An 18,251-nucleotide genomic window follows, 5' to 3' on the forward strand; every position below is an offset into this window, starting at 1 on the left:
CTCGATTTAGCTTCAATCTGCCAGGCATAAAATGATCTCACTGTGTTTGCTGGGAAGAATGAGCTCCCTCTGGGCACGGTGGGTAATTAGGTTAGTGGATAGTCGGTGTCAGGAAATTGAAAGACCATCCTAATCGGATTCTTTTGTTTCCAGGGGAATCAACGGAATTTATACGAGTCACTGGGAAATCTCACACGACTCAATTCCGCTTGACCATGTAAAATCTGTTTGCTCTCTCTCAATGCTCAAACAACTTTTAATACGAGGGTGTAAATCCAGCATATGGTGCATCTGATGTGTCCTCTGAGGTGGCTTCCAAGATAATCCCCGATATGTCCATTTGTATACTAACTAGGTCTTCCATCTGCAACTGGAGGTATTGAACTATTTCATTTAAAAGGAAAAAAAACTTGATTACAATGTATGCATTTATAATTAGTTATACAGGAGTAAATTACTACATTATGTGAAAGGCCTCAACATGTTTGGTATTCCAGTTAGCAATATATACTAAAACTAGGAAAAACATTTCTGGCCACAGCTGTATATGATACTTCAGAAGTAGTCCTCAGTTTCATAATAAAGATAAGATAGTAAAAACACACAAATCCTTATTTCCAGCATCACATACATACAGGTACATACATGAAATCTGATCCCTGCTTTCTAAGCATTTAGGAGCAGTGGGCTGCTGTGAGGAGCGATCCTTGAGATGTATGACTCAGCAAAATATATGCAAATAGTCTTTTATCATTGTAAGTAGTTTCAGATAAAGTAGATAATGTAACTGCATAAAAATTGGCTTTAAAATGTCTTTGGTGTAGCTACCATTTATACATGTATGTGTGTTTTTTGCAGGTGTGCGTCTGGACCGGGTGAGAGGGGGGAGACAGAAGTACAAACGGAGGTTGGACGCAGAGAACAGCGCCTACCTCGGCCTCGGCATTCCCCCTCCAGCCAAAAAGCCATGTGAGTCGCACAGTTTGTTCCTTTGGGGTTTTTTCTACCTCTACAGTCTAGACTAACACTATGTAGATGTATTTTTATTTTTTTTGTCATTTCTGTGCCCCAGTATTATCCAGCCAACATTATTTTCTGTACATGCTTTGGCCTAAAATTGTCTCACAACACGTCTCTCTTCTTTCTCTCTCTCTCCATTTCTGCATCCGTCTCTCAGTGACGAAGATCGTTTCCCATCTGTTGGTGGTGGAGCCAGAGAAGATCTATGCCATGCCTGACCCCACCATGCCCGACGGAGACATCAAGGCCCTGACCACGCTGTGCGACTTGGCCGACCGCGAACTGGTGGTCATCATCGGCTGGGCAAAACATATCCCAGGTAGAGAGACATGACTGCTAATGAATGACTGTGTTGTCTGCGATATCGTTTTCGGATCATATTATATTTCTTGATTCAACCATTTCAAGCACTTATACGATTTTCTTTCCAGCGTTACGACAAAAATCAATAGATGAATACAAAATAGAAAAATGTTGTTCTTGTTTTTTTTCCAATTGATAGACAAATACATTTATGGCATATAGAACTAGGATTATCTGAGATGTTTGGGTAAAAAAATCAAAAAATGTGGTAATTACTGAGATTTTATTCATGAAAGGGGATTCATAGATTATATGTTGTTGGTAAAGTAAGAAAGTAAACCCACATTTGTACTTTAATTTGCTGGAACGGTACAGTATGAGATTACTGAAGTAGTTCACCGACTGTTTCACACACATAAACATCCCCCCACACACACACACACACACACATACACACAGGCTCACACAGGATAATTAACATCTGCTACTCATCTGCACCTAAGGGAGAAGCTAGTCCCATATTCTAAAATCTAATCAATAAAGAGCAGCTGAAACCTGTGATTTGACTGGGTAGGGTGGGAGAGTCTGGGGGGGGGGGGTCCGCCCCTGTGTCAATGTATTCCATTTCAATCCCAGACTTAAAGAAGGCAACCCTCTTACTTACTTAAGGAGACTACACAGTAAAATTGATTTATTGAGGGAAATACTGATGGATTTCCCCATTTTTTGTTGACGAATTCTTAAATTAGACTTGTTATGCAAAATGTTCTGAGATCTTCTTTTCTTTTTATCGCTCTCAGTTGAAATAGACACTTTGGGCTCCAGATTGTTTGAAGGGAGCGCAGGTTGCACTCAGATACAACCCATTGATCCAATCAACTATAGGATATACAAAATTGCATATGTTGCCAAGTCAACATTTTTTGAATGCAATGTAGCACTGCAGCAAGCAAGTTTCATTATCAATTAACTGCTAATTTGTCTCTCCATTAATCAAATAAATGGCCATCACAATTTCCCAGAGTGCAAGATAACGTCTTCCTGCTTGTTTTATCCCACCAAGAGCATAAAACCCCAAATATATTAAATGTATACTAATAAACATAAAACATCCTCACATTATAAGACTCTGGAACCAAAGAGCTGACACGGTTATTCACCTATCAAAATAATGTAAACTATAATGCTATGTCACGTAGTAAATTCTTCTTTTTAATCATACAGTAGCGGCAGAGATGCAGAAATGAATTCAACCGTCATATTTTTCAGTCACATTTTTCAGTCACATTTTCTATGTATAACTATTGATCTTCTATGCTATGCAGATCTAAATCCAGACCTGACAGAGTTATTAAAGGGGTATGTGTGACACTCTGGGGACATTTTAACCGGGGCCACCGGGTCAGAGTGTCACCAAGTAACGATTAAGACAAAAGGGGTCCCTACAGTTTAACAGTCCACTCCCACCATTACACTCATAGCCCACTGCGCAAATGGCCTTAACGATGAGGTAATAAGAGTCATTACTGCAAATCGCTCCATTAATGTAAAAGTCCTTCAACATCCAGATGTGGAGACCTGGGAGGAAACATGCAATGCTGAATATGTTACATGTTGTCATTTTGAAGACTTAAACTATTTGTGACGAACAGTCGGGCTCACGGCAACTTACTTTAACGTGCACAAGTTTGCTCCAAATGGGAAAGCAAATAGAAATTAGAAGCTTTAGAAATAAAACAAATAAAAACAAGTTTTCCTTCAATAAAAAAAACTCTTGGGAGACGTGGTTTTCCTCTGCGTTTTGAAGCAGAAACCCAAGTTAAACATGTTGGAGAGGAAGGCTGTAACTCATCGCCAGGCTGCCATTGATTGTCATGAAGATGGAAACAGCAGCACGGTTGTAATGTGGTCAGAGGTGGCCACTCTTTTGTGCAGCTGTTGACACGCACACACCTGCACACACAGACATTTAAGTGCACACAACATGTGTAGATTTATATTCCAGGCAACAGCATTCAGCGCCCTCTGGTATTTAATGTCCAGTCAGTTCAGCATCGCTTTCTTCCTCTTTACTCTCTTTTTCTCTGCCACTCACACACACACAGACTCTTACTACTATCATATCTTTCACACACACTCTCTGGCTTCCTTGTTCTCTTGCTCCCCTGGCTCTCCCCCTCCTACTCCTCCGGCTCACATAGGGCCCTCTAGTCTCATTATTACCTCTGTCTTTTTATTAGGCCCATTAGGGCTCTTAGGAGGCCTGTAATGATACTAAATGAATAGAGAGTGAACTGCTGTCTGTTTTAGACCGAGCTCTCAATGACAGCTTCAAGCTTCACTGCCAACCACTCAGTCTCTTCATTGCACTGAATAGGGATTCAATTACTTATCTGATCTGTACCTCTACTGTACTGTTGCAAAGCCAGAGCACTCTTCCTTTCTGCAAACAATCACTAACATCCCATGGTATGCTGCGGAGTGATGCCTTTATAGAAATAGGCACATGGTATACTGTTAAATCATATGGTACAGTGGTTCAGTATGACCTGTCACATTACAGTCCTAGTAAGTACATTTGGTTCACCATCACTAATTTCAGGGTTACCAAGACAAAATGCACTTTGAAACTGGAGACCGGTGTTTGCAAGTCCCTCTTGTGGTTAGTTAGGTTTAGGCAACAAAAACACGCTCACTTGCTGTTGCAAATTAGTAGCCGATATGAATTTCTGATTTTATAGATGTAAGAGAAAAAACACCATCCCATTAAAATGCATAACATTTATAAAAGCACCATGTCAAGTATTCAATGGAGACAAAACGGAGCTAAAACCAAACCACAGTACACAAAGTCTTTTGTTTTACTTTCTGTCATAAAGATTCGGCTAACTAGATAGCTAAAGCAAGATAGCTGTATGTTGCTCTTTCACCGGCTAGCTTTAGCTAAAGGTAAATTTACCTAGCCCGCTTCATCTCAAACTAAAAATAGTTTTGAACAAATTTTTTGGTTAATCAGTTTGTTAAACAACATAACTACATGAGGCAGTCGCCACAGCTAATCTAAGCTAGTTTGAGGTAACTAGCCTAGCTCAGCAGAGTGTCAGTAACTGCCATCTCAGCTTCTTACTCTAGTGAATTCACACAATTTGGTGAGTTTATGTTGCTTTTAAATCACATAATTAAATGTATTAAACTGTAGATTGATTTTTATTTCGATTTCGTCCAAAGCCAGAGTGCAGTATCTGCATTTTTAAGTATCATGTATAGTCTAGTTTCCCTGCCAGCCTGTACACTTTACAGTTTTTCCTTAATTTCTCTTTTACTGCTCTTTGCCTTTGTTGGACAGCATAGTAGATAATAATTAAAGTTCACATAGTGTAGTGGAAGCCTGTGGCATCCTTGTCTCTGTTCATGCTTTTTGCCATCACAAGGGGAGAAAACTGCAGAGATGGAGACGGAGACATTCCCTAGTTTGTTCAATATTGTGTCATGTTTGGTCAAACGGCAGCAAATCAGTAGGGTGAAATATTGATATTTCATCAGGGGGGAATCACCCTCCACGGCGACACTTAACTCAGCCACCTCCGGGCGACACACCTGAAGCTCCGGGGCGACCCCCAGGGAGCCAGGAAGTCACTCCATCGCTTCAGTAAATTGAGTGGAAAGAAAAAAAACACACACGGGCTGGGGAAAAGAAAAGAATGATAAAGAAAAGGAGGAGACAGCTTAAGAGGGTGATGCCTATTTCACAAAATGTGTAAAGAAGTGTAGAAATAAAACGCTGAGCAAAAGAAATGGTGCCCCAAAAGATAGAATAAAAATGATTTATGAGTGTTTTTTTCAGAGGTTTGATTCGTTAAACACTCATAATAAGCATTACTTTTTGTCTGAATCATTGCTCTAATTTTCTTACTCACTTTGTCCACACATGTAATATGTTTTAGTCGTTGGTCCTCCCTCATTATTCTGAATACACCTTATGGGATTAAAGCCATTACTTTTCTTGTCTTTTGGGGATGGAGAGTAAATTCCTGAATCCCTGATGCAGCGTACAGTATCTACATTCAGTGATCCCATAGTCCCTCCATCCCCCTGCTAAACGTGTACCGGATGTCCTCCATCAACTGTCTGTTTGTCAGATCTGAGGCTTGCATCGATCCCCCTTTCGCATTCGGTGGACTGATTACAATCTACTAATCAATGACACCCCCAGCACTCTTTTCTCTCTGTCTCTCTATTTGCTTGATAAGAACCATCGGGAGGACCTCTTTTAAGTCAACCTGCCCCATTCCCCTCCATACAACCTCAGATTTAAGTAAGCAGCGTGGTGGGTTCAAGGCCCGTGGGTCAATACCCCCAATCACCCTCCTATTCACTATAGAGCAGTGAAAGGTATTGTGACGCTTGAGGTCCTTTCACATATCCGTCTGTTTGATGTGGCGGGTGTGAATGTTGGAGAAGAGAGTTGATGGGTCGACCTCGAGATCTTGGATGGATTGTTAACTCGAGTGCAGAAGGTTGAACACAAGAGACAAAAGGATCCAGAAGGTGTCTACCAGGTGGAATATGTTTCTGTTTTGTTTTGGATTGAAAATCTTTCACATCACCACACCGTTATGTCTCTCTGCAATAATACTAATGCAGTGCATTTAAAGAGAAGTCCTGCAATTATGTGTATGAATGTGGGCTTAAAACCAAGAGAACAAATGCAATCCTCTAAACTCCTTGTTTATTCCTTTCTGGCCTTATTATAAATCCAGATTGCCTTTATTTGCCTCGCTCTTGAAAATTGACACGACTAATTGATTCACTTTATATAAAGGAAGAACCCTGAAGGTGACATAAACCAGAAATGCTGATCAAGTGACAGAGGCCGCTTTTTATTTACTCCATTTTAAAATGCAGAATTCATGTATTTTGTTCTGAAGAAGAATTAATTTATTATTCTCTCTTCTGTACCATGACGTGAATAAGAGATGGTGAGGTTTAAGAGTGGATTTGTCCTCACTATGGCGGTGTCTCATGTGCTTATGTGGTGGCTTGCAGAGGGCTCTCAGTCGACGGTTGAAGCGCCCGTGGCTCATGTTTCAAAGGCCTCCATACTTGACTGATTTATATTCCTCCCTTAAGCCACCACATACAGTCATCGGCCTCTGTTTCAAGTTGGACTTCTCCAGGGATTATACCGGGTTGTATACACAGCCCATAAAACATCCTGAGGACCAAGATGTCACAGTGCATTGAGGTTAATGGGTTTATCTCATGATTCATATTGTGGTTATGCAATGTGAGCGCAGCAATACCTGGAAAGAAAATCTCCCCAAAAAATAATACATTTTCTTTTCAATTCTGCAGGTTTTTCCACTCTCTCGCTGGCAGACCAGATGAGTCTACTGCAGAGTGCCTGGATGGAGATCCTGGTGCTGAGTATCGTGTTTCGCTCGCTGCCCTGTGAGGACGAGATCGTGTACGCGGAGGACTACGTGGTGGACGAGGAGCAGGCGAGGATCTCAGGCCTGCTGGACCTGCACGTCGCCATCCTGCCGCTGGTCCGACGCTACAAGAAGCTGCGCATGGAGAAGGAAGAGTTCGTCACGCTCAAAGCCATCGCCCTCGCCAACTCGGGTACAGTTAACTCCTCAAACCCACTGTTGGTCACTATGAAGTGATGCGCTGCTGCCAAACATTGTCCAGACACAGAACTTTTTTTTACATTGTAGTGGAGACACCAAAGTTTCCAAATATACCAAATATTTCAGGATGTATTTTGGGGAAATGTGGGAAGCCGTCAAGGATACTGTTATTTGATGGAGCCTTGGATTTGAAACGCATTCAGTGTAAACATGGAGTCAGTGAAAACCTGGAATAAGATGAATGCTTGAGATTTTTCAACACTTAAAGCTAAAGTGGAAATTTAAGGAAAATATAATAGAAACTATTTTAGAACTTACTCTATAAAACAAAGTGTTAAACATGAATTACTTTTAGTTTCGGTACTTGATTTTTAAAATGATATGTTTAAAGGTATCATCAAGAACTTGGATTTTTATTGCAAATCGCAGTCAGTAGCCAAACATCCTTTATTTTGGTGTCATGAGCTTGGCAGGAAGGTATATCTCTATATTACATCTTAAATAAATCTAGATGGTTGGCATTCAATTAAAGCAAACAAAGAAATAAAACAAAAAATGGCAAGTGATTGTCTCTATCTGGCGAGCCGATCACTTCCACGCTGAAGGAGACCTGATAAGAGGGGACAAAAAGGTCAGGAGCACGGTTGTTTAATTCAACGCTCTCTGTGTGTGAGAGTGTGTGTGTGCAGCTCTATTTTAACTTTGTGCACATGCGTGTGTGTGTGTGTGAGAGACTGTCACATTGCGCTCTCATTCTCTCCATCTCCATAACAGTGGCTGCCAGCGCGCCACAGCCGAGGGAGATATATTTAGCATTTCATTAGGAAAACAGGGGCTGTCAATAAAATGTGTTAAGTGGAGTGGAATGAGCGTTGGGGAGCGACGGGCCTCGTTTGTTCCAATGTGAAGACGCTGCGCCCGTATCGACAGTTTGCTTTTCATGAGGCCAGGCTGTCCCCCACTAATCAATGCCTGTTAGGAGTCTTTTCTCCTGCCTGACTGAAAAATGAAAAATGCTGAGGCCAGAGCTTTAGTCTTCTGATGACAAACTCTCCATGGGAGAGGGGAGAGAGGGGAGGATAAATGGGAAAGGGAGAGCTGGAGGGAAGGGGCGGGGGGGTTGGGGGTTGATGGAAAGACAGGGATGTAAAGGTAAGGGAGAAGTGTGAGAGAGGAAGGCAGGGGTTGAGGGGGAGGCTCAGGGAGGGCGAAAGGGCAGCTTCGGCTCGTTTGAACACAGCCTCGGAGAGCTTCGGCTCCAGGGGTCCTGTGGGTGTGACAGCTGTGGAAATTCATGGCCATTGATTTTGTAATTAGCGGAGTATCGATGGGATTGAAGCCAGGCTGCTGACGGATTACATGGAAATTGTTTCTTCAAAGTTAGTTTTGCATTCCGCCCCTAACATCCTTCAACACACACACACACACACATATGAAAATGCTCTCCATGTGCATTTACACACACTGACACACATTTGAAAAGACATGTTCTTTCGTCCCCTCCCCTCTCTGCTTAACACTCACACACATGTGCTCACACAGCCAAACGAGGATCAGATCAGTATTAACATGAAGGTTTCAAATGAAGAGAGCTGGAACACATGTGCGGTCCACATAGCCTAGTTAATTTCCCAAGATAGAAACGCAATTTACACAGAAGGCGACTGGTAAAAGAGACTTAATCAGTCAGTTAGGAACATAATTAGCCTTGTACTTTCCTTTTTTTCTGCCTCATTTACATGTTTATACGCGGTCTTACTTCCCTCCACAACTTTCATGACACATAGCGGAGCTGATCTAATTCACTTCAATCAGCAGCCACATTTGGTTTACCGTCAGTAATGCGGTGTGTTTAGGATGATACGAGTCGCTCTTATTCTGTTAGATACAACGAGATGAATCGTTTCAAATTCAATTATAATACTGACTTGAATTCACATTGTGTTGTGCACAATTGTATCAATCAGTTAATGAATTGTGGATATGATACATAGGCGGATTAGACCCGACACTAAATGATATGTAAATCTGTGCAGTGAAATTGGTTGAAAGCAAACCACTGCTTGTCCATTAAAACGCTCTCTGTCAGCTTGTCCTTTTGGAGGACAAGCCTGTTTTTTTGTCCCTGACTTGTAGACTTATACATAGAGAGCAGTTTTTAATAAGTCTCAACTGGTTTTATTTTAGAGCCTATACATAAGGGGGCCAACTGCTCTTTCTTATGGAAATGAAGGCCATCTGCCGCCATCATTCAGCTGAACGATATCCTAGTAATGCAGCCATCTGAATTCATTAGCAGGGGGGATGTATGTGGTCCATGATACCAGAAGAAATGAATCTTTTTCCTGTCCCACCGTATATTTATACAGACCTACAGTACCTCTCCCTTTCTCTCCCTAGAGCCCTGGCCACGCATAGGCATTTATTTAAGGAGCGTCATTAACTACTACCAAGAGAAAACCTCTCTCCGAAATTGCATGTTTGCAAAGACTGACTTTAAAGGCAGCCAATGCTGCGGCAAAACACCGCCTTGTTGTTGTAGGTCTTTTGTCATACTGGAGATCGATAGAAAATGTTTGCTTTCATTCAATACATTTGCCATTTAATATGAAGCTTTCAAATAAGCATAATAGAAATATTTTTTCTTCTTCCTTCCATCCCTTCCCACCACCTTTCTTGCTCCAGACTCCATGCATATAGAGAACATCGAGGCCGTCCAAAGGCTGCAGGATTCTCTCCACGAGGCTCTGCAGGACTTTGAGGGCTCCCAGCACCCAGAGGACCCTCGACGGGCAGGCAAGTTGCTAATGACCCTGCCTCTGCTCCGTCAGACCGCCACCAAGGCCGTCCAGCACTTCTACGGCATCAAAATGCAGGGCAAAGTCCCCATGCACAAACTATTCCTCGAGATGTTGGAGGCCAAGGCTTGACACCTGGGCCAGATGTTTGACAGACAGCTGCATCACTCAATGGGAGGAGAGGGACAGCCCATAAAAAAATAAAAGGTGGTGTGCCAATTGACAGTGAAAGGATGATGCTTGGACTACTGAGTCATTTTAACACTTTTAAATGGTTATAAACATAAAAGAAAAAGGGACTTGAAATGGTTTTAAAAAGGGTGAATATCAACCTGATTGACATGGGATCACGATGATGTATATAAAGATGCTGTGTACAGAAATCAGGCAACCGAGGTCTTGTTATAGCCAGAGACCCATTGCTCTATATCACCTGAAGCTTCTGTGAATTTGTTTCCTATCTTATTTTCATCTCAAAATGGAAGTATGTTAATATAAATGTCCTGAAGAACTGTACGGCTACATAGCCACATTATGTGCTTTTTGTTTGTTTCTTTCGTATTTTCTAATCTCAGTTGTTAAAGCAATAGTCTCTAACTGGTCTACATATAATATGTGTACTGTATATTGTGTGAAATTGCACTTGGCGGGTAGGGGGGAAGAATTGTTAGACATATTCTTATATTCGTCATCAAAGAAAAGCGACCAGGGGTCTGTGAGATTCTCGATTTCCTCGTAAATATATTTACCTCGTAGTAGCTTCATCAACTCAGCGGTTGTAGTCGACTTGGTGCTTACAGAAGGACACTGGTTGGCTGGGAATCATAGTTCACAAAGAGTTTGCACTAAGCATCTATGAATAACGTGGCAATAATGAGTGTTGTATTAAGTCTCAGTCAGTGTTTCTTTTCATTATAGACACAAAATTCACTCCTCACTTCTCTCTGTCTTCAGTGTTACACACAAATATTGGCAACTTAGTATACTGTGAAAAATACACGTAAGTAATATTCTGCGCTGAGAATTTTAGAGGTTTATTTTATCTAAATACAGGTACAACAACAGCAACATCTATGCAGTTTAATGCAATCTAAAATCGCTCTGTAATGCAACCTGATAGCCCTGCAATAAATACTACCTTTGTAAAGTTTATAATGTTCAGTTTGTGTCACATAGGCGCTGATTCAACTCCGGTCATTTTTGAGTCCACAGTTTGTGATGGTGCGGTATTAGATTGCATTATATTGTATAGGTTTTGCTTTTTCTCGTATATCCATCCCTCTTTGTTTAGGTTGTAGGTTCAAACAAGTGTCACTATATTCACAGCAATAGTGCTGCAGCTAATCACAATAGTCTTTTGTTTTTCTTGTTGGTCAAAGCATGCTAGCCTCACGCATCAAATCCATTAATCTGATGTTATATTGTGGGGGCTACATGTTAAATATTGCGGCTCTATATTGGGCGTAATTTCTCCTCTTTTATGACTTTGCCAACTTTGAAACTTTCTATCTTTGATTGTTGTGATCTATCGGGGGGGGGGGGGGCAAGTTCAAATAAAAGTAACGTTCCTTTTTGTTTTTAAACTGAGGGTGTTGAGTCCCTTTGTCTCCTTGATAAGTAACGATCTCAAATGGCAGACTTTTAACAGATGGCTGCTGGTTTAGATGTTAGTGTGCAACAATATAATGACACTTGTGTTTCTGAGCTTACCTTGATTTCCTCTCTGATTTGAAACTCAACAATAATGACAGAATATATCAAACCACGGATTACGGCTCACTGATGTTCTGTATCTGTAATGTACAGTAGTTGCTAATCATTCAGACGGGCACCGTATTTTCATTTCTACACAAAACTGATGCAAACTAAAGTAATACATCTGTATATTACAGAAATGATAATAGACTTTTTAAGGCAATCTTTATCAGTTTTAAACCAGTTGCCAAATTATTCAAAGAATGCAAGCAGAATAATGTGATACAACTATAAACATGTCATAAGATCAAAATAATACAATAATCAGCTGCTCTTAGGATTTTAATGAGACAGATATTGTCCCTTATGAACACTCTCAAGCAGCCGTGTCTTAAGAGTGTTTTAAAGGGTCATTAGCTTCTGCCCAAATGAGCAGAAAACACAAAGCCAAGCGACCAGTAACTACAGATGTAGGCCAGTTTCTACACTTGCAAAGATCCCCACAGGAACAGATGCTATTGATTCACTGTAATGAAATGCATAGATAATTATAACCCAACACAGTAGAGAATACAATTCCCATGATGCACTTCCCCAATTGTGTAACCAGCTAATCCATCCCCGATTGAAGTGAGGGGCCGCTGTACAGTAGCAAACCAAAGCGTTGTGTCTTCAAATACTTAAAAATGAAAAACTGATCATACTGCGTTTTGAGCCACATGGATAAATGTAAATAACATGGATGTTATTTACAGTAGATTGTTAATGGTTGTACTTTTACTCTGCTAATCATCCAGCTGTGCGTCCTTTCATTTTAAACATCCTCCAAACCTACGATGGCAGTGATAACAGCTAAACATCTTTTTCGTTCACTCAATATATGCATTGATTAAAGATCAGTCTCTTTGTCAGTACGAGATGCTGTATGAAGTCTCGCCCTGAAGCCTAACTAAGAGATGAAACTACCATAAAACAGTGATGTTTTTTATATTACCATAGTGAAAGGAGAATATTTCAAGTGTTGTTGAACACATTCTGGCCCAAAACTTCACCAAAACATGCAAAGCGACCTTCTCTCCTCTTCCTCACATACCTCCTAACTCTGCACTTTGAAGACTAGTGCCAGATAATTGTTTCCCAACTTTCCCTTCTTCTCAAATTAATATAAGAAAATAAAAGAAAAATGCCTAATTTATTTTCAGAGTTCTAAAACGGTTCTACTACATCCAATTAATTCTAATTGTCTCCTAAGCTGAAATTCTCAACAGAAATGGAGCAATTAAATTTCTGCTTTGGCTCTACCTCGGGGACGAGAGACGTTTTATTTCGGCTGACGGTGGGGAGGGTTTGTCTAAACCTTTACAATGGCGATTTCATGCGTGTCTGTAATAGTTTCATAACAGAGCGATCACTGGGCTATGCAAGGCAAATATGGTCACCTATGCTCCTTGTGTTGTGGAGCATCAGACTGACATTTAGCTGTGCTTTGTTAACAACGTGGACATACTGTAAAGTGCTGTACGCCGCAAATGTATTGTGCATATTTCATACTATACTGTAGCTGCTGTGCATTGATCTTACGATCGTTTGTTTAATCTGCCCGTATAATTCATTTTTTATGGTGTATCAGCAACTTGAACACACGTTTAGAGCCCACCTGAATAGCTGTATAATATAAATCACTGTATTGAGTCATGTGCGTCTGTTATGTTTGGTCTAAGGTGGGACATTCTCTTTTTCCTTTCTGTGTCCCTCAAGGCTGAAACACACACACTCTGTGTTGTCATCGATTTTGGTCATCAGCACAGCAGGACGTATAGCGAGTGAAGTAGTCTAGACCCTATACCTCAATTCATGTTTTGAAAATTACACTGGGTTTGGAAGCGGGCCATGGGTTCCTCCTGGGAATCGGTGGCACAGAAATAAAGTGACATCACTGACTGGGTATTAAAAAAAATGTAGATGAACCTGCTGCAATTGGGGATCACATTCCTCGGAGGAGAAAGCTTCTTATTCGCTGTTCCATTTGCAGAGTTATCTTATCTCCATGCACTCTGAGATGACGAGATTTACATAAAACATGGAGGAACCTCCCTGGCCGTTCTGGTCCGCGGTGTATAAAGGACCCTGCTAGGTGTGTGTACCGTAGACATGTGATTACCCAAGAGGTTTACTCCCCTCAAAAGCAATATGTTATCAATTGTGATATATGAATCAAGCTAAAAGGGAGCTTTGGTTCATTTTAATTATAAACTTAGCCTATGCTTGGAATAGGACGGGGTAGCTATGCACACACAATCCTGGGGAGACAAAGGGGGAGACAAATGTGAAATGTTGGGATGAAGAAGCAAAAAGTCAACAACAGCTGGGTTTCACTGCAGTATTGTGTGGCATTTTCTTGTGTTTTGTTTGTTGTGTTCATGCCTAATGTACCCATGTGTAAATATATGCTTTTTTTGGAGTGAGTCAGATCTAACAGTGCACTGAATGTACAGTGACAATAAAATCACATGGTTTATGTAATCCCTGCAAATTATTTCTTTAAACATCAACGAAAATGGGAAGGAATCAATCTTCGAAAATGTTTAGTTTGTACCATATTTACGGACACGGTTCACTTATTAATATATCCCCATTTTTTTTGGGGGGGGGAGGGGGATTACAAGGTCCTTTATGGATACCAAAAAAGAAAAGAAGAAAAACACACACTGCTGTTTATTATACATGAACGTGGCAATGTTTGGACCACAGTGGTCTTTATCAGATGTTAACCTCAGCCCTCAGTCCTGAGAAAGACTATTGTGTTGTTGTTTTTTCTTTAAGTTAATAAACTTTATTCTTATCGTCGCACATACATACATGAAATCTGACCTCTGCATTTAACCTATCATAATTATCAGGAGCAGTGGGCTGCTGTGAAGCAACATGGGGTTCAGTGTCTCGCTCAAGGACACTTGAACATGCAGATAAGTCCGGGATCGAACCATCAACCTTGTGATTAAAGCCCCCCCGCTCTAGCCCTGTAGCTCGTGATGATTGCCTCCGTGGATACCCTCAACAACACTGTATCCTTGAGTTTATAAAGCGGTTTGAGCATCAGTATTATAAACTCTTAATAGACGTGAGGATACGGAATAAGAAAGCTGGTTTTAGCTTTTAACAAGTAGATGAAATTGCAGGTTACGATGTTTTTACCCTGCAATGATGCTGACACTTTACAATGTCACAACATATGTATTTTAATGGAATTTCCCCCTAACATAAAGAAAAATATGCAGTGTTTTAACATTTCAGAAGATGCAAGAAAAAAAATGACATCTGCAGTTAGACACTCACCTCCAAAAAAACTGTTTTTTTAGGTTAGTTATCAAATGTCTATATACTGTAAAAGTTGAATAAACATTAAAAGGTCTTGTCTTTCCCATCGATAATAAGTAATTCTATCCAAAGTAGAACAGACTGTTAGTTCATGTAATATAAAGTAATTTGCAGTAATGTCACTTTTCACCCCTTTAGATCGATTTTTTGTTCTATTTGATGGATATCATCAAAATAATAGCGAATGTTAATAACTTCATTTCACTGGTATTGCAGTAGAGCCTTGGCATATGAAATGTACAGTCAAACAGTGCCTAGCATGACCGATCGTGAATTTGTGCATCTGTCTGTGTGCACTTGTACATTTAGCAAGGGGGTGCCTTGGGGTGTAACGGCATCCTCCTGTCCCGACTGTCAGTTGGTTAGCTGTCTACACAATGTCCCGTTTGACCTTGCGTTGGCTACAACACTGGCTGAATGCACATCTGACACACTCCCTTCCTTTGTGGTGCAATCCTGTGGAAGTCATTTCATTTACTGGGCTTTCAACTTCAGCCAATATGGGGGATGGGGGAGTAAGTCTGTGTTTAATCAGCCTGCCACAAACCATTCCCTTAAACAAAATCAACTATGATGTCCAGCGAAAAGATCTCTCAACAGAAGATTGAATTAAACAAATAAATGGGCTTGTCACTTTTTCATTTTTTATGTATTCTCTTGGCACGGCTACGCCCGCCACTCCATATTATTGCTGGAAATAACAACTGTGTATTAACTTGTGGATTGTTTTGCACAGTACGTCAGCAACCCCAGTATGTTAGTGTGGTGGATGTAAAGGTGTCATCCACGGACACTTAAGGATTGCTGAGAAATAACTGCAAGGAGAATAAAACACGTAATCACTTGTCTCATGAACTTCTCATTGTTGCAGCTCTTTGCTCGTTGGATTGCAGGTGTTTTTTTCCTCTGTTTTCAGTCCTGTAGGAGGAATAAGGGCATGGCCCCACTGTCCTCCGAGTGACTTTCCATCTTGTCAACCGTGTTTTATTCTCCTTAAATCGTCACCAGTCGTCGGGCCAGCCTGTGCTTAAGAAAGGGCATTGACACTGTCACACTGCGGTCTGTTAATCAGGCAACCTTGTCGGCTTCCTCTTTCAGGAAATCTATGATCACACTGTTAGTGCAACCTTCACCACTACCGTACACTCACGCTCCTTTCTTTCGCCTCACGTGAGGATTATTCAGCGGCGGGAAGGTGAGAGTCCACTGAGAATAGGCTGTAAAGTGTCAGTCATGGTTACCCAGAAAGGTGTTGTCTTAGACAATGTAACCAGGTGAAAGTGAGTGAAGGAGATAGGAAACCATCAATATGCTCCCTGTGTAAATTGAAGAAGGTCATGATTTATGGCTCCCGGCTGCAGCGTACATACATGCTGAATCTACTCTTTTTTTTTTTTTTCCTCACTCTGTCGCCTGGCTCAAGGACAGGTAAGGGTGCCTTTCTCCACAGCTCGTCCCCGCCACCATGCAGTCTGTGGCTCTCTGTGATGGACAGCCCTGAGAAAAGCCAGTGTTCTTCAAAATGAATTGAGCGCCATCTATAGGCAGCCACGGTGACTGAGTGTCGGTACCTCTGCTGTCCAGAGAGAGAGAGAGAGAGCAGGAAAGAAGCAGATATACGCATTAACATACTGCACATTACTACCTGTGATACACATGACTCTTTGGGTTGTTCATCCCCTCATCAGTCACGTCTGTCTTTCCCTCTCCTTTCACTTGGGGACTCAGACAGAGAGGGGACAGCTGTGGGTTTTCTGAGGCCTCGCAACAGCTGCAAACCCCGCATGGCATTGCATCTGTTCAAGTATCGCAGCGTTATGGCTTGTATCTCAACTAAAGCAAGTTACATTACAGTTCATAGTGGGGTTCTTTCTGGCTTCACCCTATTAACCAGTGAGCAGATGGAAATTATATGGTGGGGTGTTAGGCCTGAAAATGGACTTGCAAGCATCTTGCTGTCTCAAGCACGCAGCTTAAAATGGGACAATTTAAATAGGGTCACATGAGAGAAATCAGGACTTGGTTGTAAATTCATTCGAGGCGGCACAATGAATACCATCAAGTCTTCTCTGAATCTTAAAGTTTATTATTTATTGGGATGATTTATTATGTCTGGGCGCCTCTGACGTTGTTACTTTGCCTTTGGAGGGAGCCAGACGTAACGAATGGAGCTCTCATTAGCATTTGACCTCCACATTATGCTTTGTTTACCTGCCTCTCCTCACCTCTATATCTCCTCAGACAAAATCAGGGCTTTCACAGAGTGTGACACAGTTTTGTTACTGGGCGTTAAAGGTAAGTACCACATTTGCATTGCAAGATTTCTCAAACAACTTGAGCATGCAGAAACAAGGGGGTGGGGGGGGGTGCTCTGCTCCTCTGGGACGTAGCCACTCCCAGACTCTGTCGCCGAGGCTCTGGAGCCCTGACAGCTGCTGAAATCCCCAGAGATGATCGAAAGAAGTATGAACTAAAGTTACAGTAAAGAGTCACAGGCTCATGTATGGATAGGAAGTTTTTCACTACTAATTGCTTATGGCAAGAAATGTCACGAATGACATATACAATATAAAATGGACTTTAGTTGTGTGTATGTTCATGTTTGCAAACAGGTTAGCTTTTCTTCACCAATGACAGTGGTGATCACACATTACGGTTGCAGAGATATTTAAAGAAATTGCATTAATGGCATTTTAGTCTATGTAAATATTTGTCATGTCTGATGTTGATTCTTACAGAATAACCTTACCAGAAAAAGAAAAACACTTGATATGAGCTACAAGTAACATAAAATCAAATGGAAAAAAAGAAATGTAGCTGAAAAACGTCTGTATGAAAGATAAAGAAAAACATCATTACAATTGTAATTATATGCTCTGTGCAATATTACCATTTCCACGTTTCATGGGTAAGCAGGTCATGCATAGAGTACGTGTAAAGAAAATCATAGGCAACAAGTAATGCCGAACACCCACAAAAATACACACACACTCACACACACACACACACACACACACACACACACACGATATTACCAGACCGCGGGGTGTGGCAGGTAGCTGTGTGTGCTGTGGTTAATTGCGCAACGAGAAACTGTTCTCTAATTTATTTCTCGCCTGTCCGTACAAGAGTGATCATGAAAACCCATTCATTTCACAGAACACAATTTTCATATTTAATGAGCATGACTCCAATACAATTACAGTAATTAGTCAAATCTCACTCACGGCCAATGGAGCTCGCCACCATTATTAGTGGATCTTATTAATGATGTTGCACATGTGGTGCTCATAGGGTAATTGAGGGCATGTGTGGGTATGGGAACAGGGGTACTGGGGATTGGAAAGCAGTGGTGGTGGCAGTCTGTTTTTTTTGTCTATACCGGGCCTTATGTTACATGGAGGTCTGCTTAACTTTGAGATGT

At 41.2% G+C, this 18,251-nt stretch overlaps 1 protein-coding gene across 1 annotated transcript in view; it reads left to right on the forward strand.

Annotated features, from left to right (window-relative positions):
• esrrgb (estrogen-related receptor gamma b) overlaps window positions 1-9,913 on the forward strand; it is a 79,562-nt gene extending 69,649 nt beyond the window's left edge. The window contains exons 6-9 of the mRNA XM_076084599.1: window positions 859-969; window positions 1,178-1,339; window positions 6,679-6,948; window positions 9,642-9,913. Coding sequence (XP_075940714.1) covers window positions 859-969; window positions 1,178-1,339; window positions 6,679-6,948; window positions 9,642-9,886 — 788 coding nt within the window. The 3' untranslated portion in view covers window positions 9,887-9,913. The remainder of the gene's footprint in view (window positions 1-858; window positions 970-1,177; window positions 1,340-6,678; window positions 6,949-9,641) is intronic.
• Window positions 9,914-18,251: the final 8,338 nt, after the last annotated feature.

The sequence above is a fragment of the Anarhichas minor genome, unplaced genomic scaffold (genome assembly GCF_050575085.1).
Source record: "Anarhichas minor isolate MPS153535 unplaced genomic scaffold, ASM5057508v1 ptg000136l, whole genome shotgun sequence".
NCBI classification, from domain to species: domain Eukaryota; kingdom Metazoa; phylum Chordata; class Actinopteri; order Perciformes; family Anarhichadidae; genus Anarhichas; species Anarhichas minor.